Source organism: Clupea harengus, chromosome 7 (genome assembly GCF_900700415.2).
Source record: "Clupea harengus chromosome 7, Ch_v2.0.2, whole genome shotgun sequence".
Lineage (NCBI taxonomy): Eukaryota > Metazoa > Chordata > Actinopteri > Clupeiformes > Clupeidae > Clupea > Clupea harengus.
In genome coordinates, this window is record NC_045158.1 from 13,508,232 (window position 1) to 13,521,225 (window position 12,994).

The following is a 12,994-nucleotide window of genomic DNA, read 5'->3' on the forward strand; positions in this document are numbered from 1 at the left end:
GGGGCTGGGGTGGCTGAGAATGCGAGACTACACTCCTCACGCTCTCTACCTGGAGTAAACATGGTGATGCAGTCATGCAGTGATGCAGGTGCAGGAGCACACGTGCAGCTACTCACCTTTCAGCCATGTATTATGCAAGTGTAATACACCCCTCTCACTGGAAGCATCTGGTTCATGATGTTAAATGGGCTTCCTTGACTGCTGCATCTCATGGCTTCACCCGTCAACAACAAAACACCACTGCTGATAAAACACATGCCTTCACTGCACTGTGACATGCGCTCAATGTAAGCATCGGTATAAAGGATCAGAAACATTCCTTCAATCTTCTACAAGACATGATGTACTATAGAGGATAAACACATCAACGCAACTGGGCTCATACATAAAGACACAGATGCGTGGGGTTAGACTCATCGAAACCGTGAATCATCCAGCCGGGCCAACGTGTTAGAGCAGGACTAACATCAGAGCCATAATCAGAAATGACAGCCTAGCCGAAAGTTGTTTCTACTTGTTCTGCCTGTGTAAGGACACGGACAACAAGCACTCAAGGACAGACGATTTTTATGAATACCTTAAGCGAAATCCTCGCCGTTCTGTCAATGGCAAACCTCTCTGCCTTCTAAGGTTTTTTAATGTTGCGCAATAGTGAAAAAGACAAATAGCAATGCCATTCAGTAAGAAGAGCTATTTAGTAATATCAAGGCCATTGTTCTCCAGTGATCTCACTGACAAAACACAGGATATCCACAAGGATGTCAGCTTGATACTTCTATGTGTAAACAGAAGTAAACGTTTGCATCTTGCATTGTCCATGTCCCTTAGTTTAGAGAAAGTCCACAAACTTTGCCTACCCTTGGACAGTGTCTCCATGATTTGCAGCTGTGGAATGTTTTAAACAGATGTTGAGCAAAAATAATTGACAGAAAAACGACATACTCTCACCCTTTTGTTTGGTATAAAGCATATTTGAAGAACCGTCTTGAGGAACAAATATTGTTTTTTTATTCATCATGCTTTTTTCATTTTTTAAATCCATTACTTGTGTGATTAATTAATCCCAGTGTGATTGTTATCTTCAGTTACAGGAGACAGTGAAAACAGAAGATTTAGAAAACCAGAACCGTGAATCTCATTAATAGCCTGGTCGATTACTTAGGCCAGTTGTCAAAATCTACACTCAATGCAAATCTTATGCCAATCCTACTCTATATTGATTATAGCATTTTTTCCACCAGTTGTGTTTATTTCTATTTTTTTGATAGATTCAATGTGTTTCTGATATGGTGCTGAATATTCCATCTATTAATTAAGAGGTATGCTGAATGACCAGCTTGATATTGATATTATTCCAATTTTTCTCTTCATGTAGTTTATGACTGTACAGCTGTATAGACATTATTTAATTTTACCGGTCAAGTAGATCTGAGATACACACGATTAGTAGACAATACAGTTCTTTTAGTCATTCAAACCATTAAATCTTGTGCTGAATGGGTGACGTCAATGCTGATGAAATGTTAAGACGAGTAATAATCATAATAACATATTTAAATAATACTTTTCATATTCTTAGATGCAGGCATACCCAGATACCTAGATACCCATATGCAGATTATGATTTCTTTGAATATATATAATATATATAATTCAAGATGCATTAAGTAAAAAAAATAAATTTGAGATATGTTTTGAAATTTGTATTTAAGTTCATGACAAAGTTACTGTGACATCTTTCCTGTTCAAAGGTATCTTCATCTGTCTATTTAGACTAATTCCTTTAAATGAAAATGTCATCTCTAACAGCCGATGGACCCAGGGGAAACATTTTACCCAAAATATGTCAGAATGGAGGGCACAAAGAGCTTGCAAAGAGCTCTTTAGATTTCCAATGGTATTTTTCTGAATTGCCGTGGTGTAGAGTGCTATCACAAGAGCCGGAGGGATAAAAAACAGTTTATTCACCCACTGAGTTTAGACTTTTGTATCAAGCTGCTTCCTCTCTTCGCTTCCTCTCTTCGCTTCTGAATCATGTTAGTGGTTTATGACGTTTCCCCATGACCATTATTTTGTTTTTATTGTATAAACAGCTTGAGGAAATGGGAACCCAGTGACGTCACAAAGCTAATTGCCATGCATAGAGCAGTGGGGTGGAGGGGGAAAAGCGTCAATCTCGCTGCTCTAAGATGATGCTATTTACTGAAAGGTGCTGGACATAAATAGCTCTCTTCACATGGTAGAATGATGTTGGACAATGGGAAAAGATCCACTGTAACCTTTTGAAACGTTCCTCTGAATTGCTTTTAGCTGGTTCGTTGAATGTGTCTTTCATGTGCTTGAGCACTAAATGCCATTCAAGGAAAGAATAGTTTGTGTGCTCTCCATCTCTCTAAGAGTGCAGGACTAACTTCCAACTTCCGTTTTCCATTCTCCCATTTACCAAGGTGAAACAGGAACTCAGTATCCGGGTTTTCACTACTGGGCCAAATGGGTGAGCTAGTGCTTGCTGCATATCTATTGTTACTACCGGGGCTTGATCTCACCTCCCCGGGGCTAGTGGCCTAGGGCTAATAGCCCACCAATTACCCTTTGGCCAAACAGGGAACTGGTGCTTGAGGAAGTGTCAAGGTAAAAAGGCAGAATTGGCGACGACGGAAAAAACGACGGCAACGAAAAATATCAATATGATAATTTATAGCAATTTCTGCTCTTGATACGTTATTTTGACACCAAATACCGATACAAAAAATGTCAGACTCAAAACATTTATTAAAAATTCACTTCTTCACCGAATCGTTTCTCTGGTTTTCCAGAGAATCAGTACCCTTCACCTCCATGAAGTTGACTCTATGCACTTTGGTGTACATTGTTTCTTCTCAGTTGTAAAATTCTGTAAAACTGTTACCACAATGCAGTGAATAAATACATAATTCCTGTTTTTTGCCTTTTCGGGGTATTTTTTCTTCTTCAGTTACACAGAGATTGTGATTGCAATGTATCGAGCATTGCAGAATGCAACCATTGTTATAATGAGCAAAGTATAACCAATTACCTAATTTCCCCCAAAACCCATCGATTACATGTGTTTGTGATGTGTAACATATATCCTTAATCAGTCATTCAAGTTATTAACGTTTATTTACCGCTTTATTAACGTTTATTTACCGCTAGCGATTACACGACACAAGAGTAATTCAATCGCTATTAATGTTGAACTTGAACTTCAACAACGTCACACAACATTAAAAGTCAGGCATCGGCATGGTTCCTAAAGAATAAATCAAAGGTCCTTGTCCATTTCTGTTGAAAAGTTTTATCCAACCAGAGACCGGATTAAAGTGACGACATCCGGTTTTAATATACATTCTCTGGCCATACGTTTTCCCTACCGACAACGTCTCTTAAGGTGTCGGGGAGTGAGGTTTACTCACTGCACAGCAATGGGGGACGGCCCAGTGTTCCGAAAGCCCGATATTCCGAAATCTCAATATTCCGAAAAATAGTCCCCCTGGCATAATTTAGAAATATTTTAAGTGGCACAAAACACACACACAGCGATTAGTTTGCGCAGCGGAGCGGAGACGCTCGCCGGGCTATCACGCATATAACTTTTCCTAGGGAATATTTGTTAATTCAGCCTACTCTGGTTTTGAATATGGGGTACCACTTGTGCGAAGGAAATCACCGGCAGATTGTCGCAAGACATTACGCAGATCTTGTCAAGCACTGACAAAGCATCATGAAAGCATTTTTGTATCATCGCGATGCAAATGCCATGTGTGTATAATAATATTCTGAATTAAAGTTCATGCTTGTGAAATAAATGCATTTATATGTTTATGATTGTGTGAATCATTGGGATGTGCATGTGGGCTATAGTGGTTCACGTTGCTGTGCTGACAATTTCGGAACAGCGGGCTGTCGGAATAATGGGCTTTCGGAACATTGCCATGGAACCACAGCAATGTACCCGCTGGCTACCGTTACATCTACACACTACCAAATAACCGTATGAGATAATAAAAATTTCGACCCTTGGAGCTGGTCAGCACGTGAGGGAGAACAACCAACACGTTTGTAATAGGCTACATTTGATAGGTATGTATTCTGACCCGGCATATGTGAAAGGAAACCTCCGCCTGCTGCTCCACCAGCAGGAAGTAACATATAGTTCTCATGTTCTAAGGTTCTCATGACATAACTGAAGGCATATAATAGGCATATTATAATTTGGAGTTGCACAACAACTACCAGAGTGCGTATTAATTACTACCAAAGTCTCTGTTACAATTTTTTTTGTTTTTAATGAGTTGCTAAAAACTATTACTAACTATTGGTAGCCACGGTGTGCTTTAAACATAGGCTAATGTTAACGTTACTTATGTAAGCAGAACAACTGTATCTGCTATGGATTCCTGCTCCATGAATACCTGATTCAAATCAATTGAGTAACAATGCTCTTGATTGTCTTAATCGGGTGTGTTCAAATAAAGAGGGCCACTGATGAGTGGTATGTAGAGCATTGAAAGATGGAGACCATAGAAAGCAGGAAGAGCTCAGGAAGCTTGAGAACCCCTTGCTTTGAAGATTGATGGAACCCAACATAGCACCTGAGGCACAAGAGTTGAGGGGGTGGGGCATAAGTTCATCCCCAGCTGAAAATATTCAAAATAGTAAAAATAAATATTCCTTTAGAAATGTATCCACAGGGTCACTGCTGGTGTCACATACGAGAGCATCTGCAGCAAAGGAGATACATCAACCTATAGCCAAAATCTTTACACAGGCAGTCTTCCAACCTGCCAGACCCCAGTATAGGGGGTCCTGAGGTATTCAGGGGCCTGTGGACCATGGTTTAGAATGGAGCCAGAAGTTGGTCTCATGTTATTAGGATACGTGTTGTCTCTAGTCTGGAACTATCAATGACACAGCAAGCACAGCAGAATTGTTTTATGTATGCAAGGTAATACAGTATAATACAGTATGATGAGAAATACTGATGTCAATGTCATCCAACCACTAAGAACGGATGTGACCAATGTGACCAATGTGTCAGTGTGTCGACATTGAAAGCTAGTAGCATCTGAGCCCACAGACCTTGGGTGGAGGGTAGTTGAAGTGTTGAAAGACGGCCAGAGTGGCCTTCATGTGAAAGGAAACCTCCGCCTGCTGCTCCACCAGCAGGAAGTAACATATAGTTCTCATGTTCTCATGACATGACTGAAGCCTGGCGCTGCACTGGAAGCACACCCTGCAAGCACATAGTCTGAGATCACATTCTCCTGTTATTCACCCTTTTTTGTCTGCAAAATTGTATGTCTGTATCAGTCCTTGTCCTGGGGCCCACTTACACTTGGTCTATTCTATTCACAGTCTATTCTAGCTCTTCACTGAGTTTCTTTCCGATTTTACCTATGAAGAGCATTATAGAACAGACTAACTTTTATCAGGTGTGCTTGGAGCAGGGTGTGCAGGGTGTCAAGATATGCAGTGCAAAACTGAGAACTCCTGACCAACACCAATCACATTCGCCTTGCCAACCTGAAAAACTCCCTTTAAATACCACATAGCGCATTTCCGGCCCTTAAATCACAGCATGTTGAGCGTAGGGTCCTCTAAGCTGTGACGCCTTCAGACATCTTAGGGCTCTCTAACCCAGGCCTGCAAATTGCAGTAATCACCCCTTTGGTGTTACACTACTGGGACTGAAGCACCAATGACAAGCTGTGACATAGTGACTCATGGCTGCCAGTGAGGGAAGTGAGAGAACATGAAATATCACTCTCATGTTTGTGATGGATCCAACACGCCCAGAAAGAGTGCAGTGCTTTTAGGCAGATGCGCAGGCTTTTTTGTACTGTCTTTGTTTTTTTTTTGTCTTTCCAAAGGCCACTGTTATTGTTGTTGTAATTCACGTGTCGCCTTTCCCATTAAGCAAAGGTACACTGTGTTACAAAAATATATCTAAAAAAAAAAAACACTTGTTGGTTTGGTCAACATGATGGGACCTGAGAAGAAGATGGCATTTAGGGATCATTTTGGCAGGAGAAGTCTGTGAGACTCATTATAAATCAGTGAGAAAACAACCCAGCCCTTAGCGCTCAAAGGCTGTCATCAAGAAAATGTATGCTCTCTGTTCCAGTCTTCTTCAGCCACGGAAAAAGAACATGTTTACATTTAAATCTTTAGAAAAAAAAAACCTCGCCAAGCTTTGTGCAGATAAGGCACAAAAACTCTATTATTTCCAGAGCAGTGTTAATTTTGGCAGCTATTTTAGATTTAGTCTTAGTCTTTAGACGAAAATGCATATTAGTTTTAGTCACTTTTAGTCATTTTTATCCTGCTTAGTTTTAGTCTAGTTTTCGTCGACGAAAACTCAGAACATTTTAGTCTAGTTTTAGTCGACGAAGTCTCATTACATTTTAGTCTAGTTTTAGTCACATTAAACTAAAAATTAAGTCCATCTTATAGTCACATTAAACTCCTTTCCATCCCTTGTCAGGCCCGGGGACCCCTTGTGTTGTGTCTACAACTGCATAATAGTCAAGCTTGCAGTACGTAAACTGTGGATGCAATTAGTCTCTAAGATACAGGTCTCCTATGCCTACAGCTGAATTCCAATGAATTCAATGTAAATAATAATTTTAAGGCAATACTTAATTAACAGTATTATCATTAAAATATAAGAGAATATCAAGTCTAGATTTTGAAGATTCAAATGATCTGATAACACAATACAACTACTATGCCTACCTGGCCTTAGTTAAATCAACCACATATCCTCCATATGAATTGCTGTGCAATCTGATAACCAACATACAGTATTTAGCTAGACGGATAGTTTGAGAGTTGAAAGTAGTGCTAATAACAATTGCATAAATAGACAAGGATATGCAAACCAATCACATATTCATTTATTTTTTCTTGATTAATGTCATGCGTGGCCTGTCCTATAGTCCATTCTGCAATGTGTTTACTAGCTAGTTATCGATAGCTAGTATAACTTAGCTATGCTACCTCATAGTTAGCCAACGTTAGCTAGCTAAAAGTTTTGGAACTCATTTGCCAAGCCAAACGGGAGGTTTCAATCGAAAATGACTAGCTAGTTATCCAAGCTGACACAACCTATACACTCGACTGCCCCTTTGAAGTTAACTTAACGTTGGCTAATATATTCGAATAACTAGTTAACATTAGCTAATTATCATTGACAGTTACTAGCTAATTTACCTTGGCATAAATGGCAGGGTTGTCTTGTGCGCTTTCAGGTGCCTCTTGTTGTGTTCTTCCCATCTATTTTGAAGCCACAAGGTTTCTCTCTGGTTATTGCGGTGTATTGTGTTTTATTTTCTGTCAAGTTATAATTTAAGACTGTCCAGATATCTATTCTTATTTGTCTTCCAGTACCGAGTGCTTGAACTTCAGCCATCATAACGTTAAGCCATAGGGCGTCACTTGCATGTCTGGCCATCTCAGGGAGTGGAGTAGGGATAGATACAGGACCGGGCAACATTCAACCAATGATGTGCATACAAGTTTAGAAAAAAAAAACAATTGTGACTTAGTCAACCACCAACATTTTCGTCTCGTCTCGTCTCGTCAACGAAAGTTAAAATAGATTTAGTCATAGTTTTTATTTTATTTTATTATATAAAGATCCGTTTTCGTCACGTCTTAGTCACGGGAAAAAGGTCGTTAACGAATATTTTTCGTCATAGTTTTCGTCAACGAAATTAACACTGTTCCAGAGCACAGATTCTTTCCTCTTGTTCTGTGCCTTGTACATTCTGTCTCAAGTGGGATTAATGCCTAAGTGTATGAGTGAGCCTTTGTTAGAAACCCCAAACCTGGCATTCAAAATATGCCTCTTATGTAACTGTTAAGTCATTTTATGTATATTGTTTGAACTGAACCTCCATCTAGTTTAATATGTTAGAGAGGGACCAGCATGTTCTAATCAGTGTTTTGTTCTCTGGGCAATTCCACTCTGCACAATAACATCCTTGTTCTGTCTCTCTCTCACCTACCACCTTCCTCTGTCCTCTTGGCAACCCACTGTAGTTCACTTCATTACCAAATTAGTGTTCATTTGAGTCAGGAGCGTACTGAGAGATACTAATTGCGGTGACCTAAATCAAATAACCAGTGATTTGTTCTTCCTCTATGCTGTGTCATATTAAAATAAATAAATACTGAATTATTTACACAATAATTTATTTTCCGGTGGACCATGGAGACAACTCAAAGAAATTTACTTTTTTCTCATGCCTCTGAAATCCCATTGTGTACAGTGTTAAAGTGTTAAACACTTCTCTGCCATCTTTGCTTTATCTGTAGAAACACCACTCTGGTCAACAGAGTTGCTCTACAAATAACAGTCCACAAGCCCAGCTTTGCCTTCCATATCAACAGACATCTCATGGCTAACACCAGTCCATCTGGGTCCAGCCCACTATGGTTCCACACACACACACACACACACACACACACACACACACACACACACACACACACACACACACACACACACACACACACACACACACACACACACACAAAAAAAACAAACAAAAATCCTTTAACAGTCGTCCACATCCTTTCAATCACTTTCCCCATCTTCGATTCTGTCAACATACACTGCGGTACAGCCCTTTCCTGTTGGCTCAGTGTGCAGGGAGTATTTGGTCAGAGAGTACTTCTCCAGTGTAGTTCAGGTAGTTCATCCTGCGCAAGACCTCCACAGTCTTGAAAACCCAAAATGGCACCGTACTGAGGGGTCCGCGCTGCACTTCGCCCCCGATGGTGTATATATATGTGTGTGTGGGTTTCAGTTGCTCCTCTGCATGAGCATGTTGAGGGCGTACTCCATGCGTTCCCTCAGGTCGGACGAGCAGCCTGAGCTCAGGAGGGCGCTCAGCTTGAGGGTGGTAGAGATGCGGTCCTCGTTGATGTAGGTCAGCATGTACCCCTGCTCTTCGGCCCACAGGATCAGCTTGGTGTGATCATGATAGAAGTTCACCTGTGGGACAGAAGACAATGGGTCATTCCATGGCTTGAGAGGGCAACCAGTATAAATCAACTGTATGTGATTGCAGGCCATGTTTTCTCTGGATGATGGTAGGCAGTGTGTTTACCTGAAAGGTGCCATTGTTGAAGAGCATCATTAATGCCCTGTCTGACTTGAGCCACTGCAGAAGGTAAATTTTAGGCATTTGGTCCTCTGTGGCACTGGTCACATCTCCGCCCTTAAAAAGGAAGCAAGGAGAAAGGGTCAGAAACGAGGAAGAAAAACACTCCTTCATCAGGAAGGCTGACTTCCTGGCTAGATGAGGGTGTGGAGAGCCAAAGCAAACACTCACATCCATCAGGTTCTCCTCCATGTAGTGTGCAAAGTACTTGAGGATGGTGATTTGTCCCACAAAGCATTCAGGCACTTCAGAGACTGAGAACACTGAACAATGGCCCAACTGAGCATAGTGGTGCACAGTCCTGTAGAAAACAATAATCAGAGAGATATAAGTTGTGGCTTTTTTTAATACTGCTCTGTTTAAAAGGCTAAGATTATCTCTAGTCAGTCTGCAGTGTGGTGTGCTTTTACAGTGAGTCTGGCTGACAAATGGAGGTTATCAGGAAATTGCTAGGCAACTAAAAATGGAGTGCAAACGAGTATCCTCTCAATCTCCCTGCAGGCCTATGCCGCCGATTTGCACATAACATGACATATGACGCCACATGTTTAACAACAAACAAAAATAAGTCAACTGATGCAAAACGTACCTCTTGTCAGCAAGAAGACTCATGTGTGTTCCATTGTTGAACAAGACGCCCACAATGTTGTCTGACAGCTGGTAACCAAATCCGTACTTGTTGGAATAGTCCACCCACTTGGTCACCCAGCGAACAGTGCTGGTGTTTGTTCCTTTGGGAATGCTATCAGCTGGAGACAAACACAGAATGTCAATATAAGAAAGAGCCACACAAAGGTGGACAGGACATCAGTGTTTACTTAAGATAAAGTGCAAAGCTTTGAGGAAACAGACAGCAGGTCTTAAAAAAAGGGAAACAAACTCTTACCTTTAGGCATGTGCTCAAGACATCCCCGTAAGACGCTGGCGATGGCCTCTGCTACGGTACCAGTGGTGCTGTCCTCCAAGCCTGGAAGAGATGATTACAACTGTGAGACAGAGCTCCCCACAGTGCTCTTAATGACAGGCTGCTCTGGCTGAAAGGAGACATTTCCTCTGCTGCCCTATACACTTGTGCATACTTACATTCACTGCTAGTGCTGCAGCTCCCCAGGCTGCCTCGCACGATCATGCGAATGGTGTCTCTCCTCTGAGGACGGCCATCTGTGGTCACAAGCGCTTGCTTTCCAGCTGTGAAGCCCCCATCCTGCATTTTGTTTTTTGTTTGTTTTTGAAAGGATGAAAGAGAATAAGGTCTATTTAGATATATGGTGTCTTTCTTTGTATTGTTAGCTTTAAAGAAAACAGATTTTTTTGTATCTTTTTAATCAAGAAAGCCTTGCATCACGCAGCATACCTCAGTGAACTGAGTGACCGGCTGTTCGCTGACAACAGTCCTTTGAAAGTCTTGTTGCAGTTTATAGATGTCTTCCTCCTCCTTTGTCAGCTTATCTGTTTCAATGGAAAGGAATAAAAAAAACATATAAACCTTCGAATGTTTGCGCAATGCTAAAGCCTTAGAATGGAAAGGACAAACAACTTTAAACCATGTTGGTAAATGTTCAAGAAATGCAACCACTTACTCAAGTTCTCAAGGTATTTTGCCTTGTCCTTCTTCCCGCCAAAGAGTGCAGCTGCAGCCTTCTTGAAGAAGCTCTTAGCTGGGCTGGACACATGGAAGTCTGGGGCACTGTGGCATGAGCTGGGAGGGAGGTGCTCTGGCATGAAACCCTGCAGTTGAGTGGTAAAGTTGGGTGGTGGTTGGGGTGGGGGTGAGGGACAGATAAGAACATTAAATGGCTATCGAGGGACAGCATAACCCATAGAACAACAGTATGTACATTTCTCTTTACATTACGGAAACACTCATAACTGACACCCCACCTGTGTGAAGAAGTCGTGACGCAGGATATCCTCTAGGTGCGGCCTATTCTCTGGGGCCTTGGACAGCATGCTGGCGATAAGCTGTTTGGCTGGAAGGGACAGTGACGAGGGCATGGTGTACCGCGCCTCCCGGATACACCTGTAGGTCTCCTTGAGGTTAGTGGTCTCAAAGGGTGGTCTGCCTAAAAGCATGGTGTACCTGCAGGACATGTAAGCACAGGTCAGGCAAAGGCCAGTCAACTCTCAGGTAAAAGTGCAGTTCTTCCTGAGTTCCATTCCAGTATCTAGCAGGGCAGGCATGAAAACACAATCAAAATTAAGGTCACTGACAAAAGAGAAACACTCACATAACACAACCAAGGGCCCAGACATCAGATTCGCATCCGTGACCTTGCTTGTTCAGTACTTCAGGAGACAGGTAGTTGGGGGTTCCACAGATAGTTTTTCGCCTGTTGCACACCGGCTCCAGTTTGGATGCCAAGCCAAAGTCCCCCAACTTCACCTCCATAGAGTCATTGATAAACAGGTTACCTTCAAATGACAGGTCACAGCAGGTTACACTACCGCCTAATAGCTTTTAAGGTCAAAGCACATACCTACATTTTATGTTATAAACAGGACAAGATATTCAATTCCTTACACTAGTGACTATTCAGCCCTCTAAACAAACATTTCATACTGATGTGGTTTGTGGTGTTGCGAGGCATACCTAATTTCAGGTCTCTGTGCAGAATCTCCTGGTCGTGGAGATACTTTAAAGCAGATACAATCTGTCTGAGGTAATACCGCACCTCCGGCTCTGTGAGCACCTTACGGGCCTTGAGAATGTGTGCTAACGACTATTGGATAAAAGAGAAAGAGGTAAAAATTAGCACCGAAATCAAATCATCACAGACCAGATACATAAAGTGCAGTATTCAACTAGAACAATGGGCTTAATATTCAGAACTCACTCTTCTACTGCAGTATTCCAATAGAATATATATGTTGTCTTTGTCTTCGAAATGATGATAAAAATGAACAATGTTTTTATGGTGAAGTCCTCTGTGGAGTTCAATTTCTTTGTCAATCTATGGGGGAACAGAGAATACCAGATGAAAACAGGTTGGTGACAACTGTCAAAAAGCCCATATGCAACCGGTCGACAAACCCAACACTGCACCAAGTAGCCTACAGACGCATCCTCACCTTCTCCCGTTGATGGGGTTTGGACACGCGCGCATGGGGAACAATTTTTGCTGCATACACCTTGCTGGTGGAGAGGTCGGTCATTTCGTAGCATTTCGCAAAACCTCCCTATACCAAAAGCAAAACACATGGCATCCGCGTTAGACTGTTAAATCGACATCGGGCAATAATACTCGGAATAATAATCTTAAAATGTAAATACCTTTCCCAAAACTTTTCCACGGCAATAACACTTCCCAGTAGCGGGGTCTGTAATGATCCTGGACTGCTCTGATGGCATTTGTCCCTGATCTTGTCCTTTCTTCCATCGCATGTCACCGACCGTGCTTTGGTCACACACTGTCTGTCTGCTGGCTGTCTGCACATAGTTGGTATTCTTCAGTATATCCATAACGTAGCTCTAGTCCCAGTGTTGGCACTCTGAGCGCACACCGGCTTCTCCACTCAATATAAGTAAAGTGAGAAGACCGCCCTCTAGGTTTCCTACGTCAGAGTTGGGGGGAGCTACAGTGCGTTCATTAACCAGGCTCGGAAGTGGGCTATTTTGCATGACGTTGGAAATCAGCTTGTCTCTATATAGACTTCAAAATTGTGTGCTGTTATGGATTAAGGTCTGCAAAATTTTGGGTTTGTTAGTGAAAGCATCGCCGACACAAGATGTGATGGCTAAACGTAACGGACAAGAGAGAGCTTAAATGATGCTGTCACGCTCTTGAATTTCACCTTCATTCCTT

At 41.8% G+C, this 12,994-nt stretch overlaps 1 protein-coding gene across 1 annotated transcript; it reads right to left on the reverse strand.

The window, feature by feature from the left end:
- Nucleotides 1-8,300: 8,300 nt before the first annotated feature.
- On the reverse strand, nt 8,301-12,707 carry plk2b (polo-like kinase 2b (Drosophila)). Its single transcript, XM_012828534.3, has 14 exons — nt 12,463-12,707; nt 12,261-12,368; nt 12,026-12,142; nt 11,782-11,911; nt 11,420-11,603; nt 11,073-11,271; nt 10,772-10,919; nt 10,546-10,640; nt 10,275-10,395; nt 10,078-10,158; nt 9,781-9,940; nt 9,363-9,492; nt 9,138-9,248; nt 8,301-9,022 (listed from the first exon to the last, which is right to left on the reverse strand). Exons 1-14 carry the CDS (start codon nt 12,649-12,651, stop codon nt 8,831-8,833), a joined length of 1,965 nt encoding a protein of 654 aa, XP_012683988.1. The 5' UTR covers nt 12,652-12,707; the 3' UTR covers nt 8,301-8,830.
- Between the last annotated feature and the right edge of the window lie 287 nt (nt 12,708-12,994).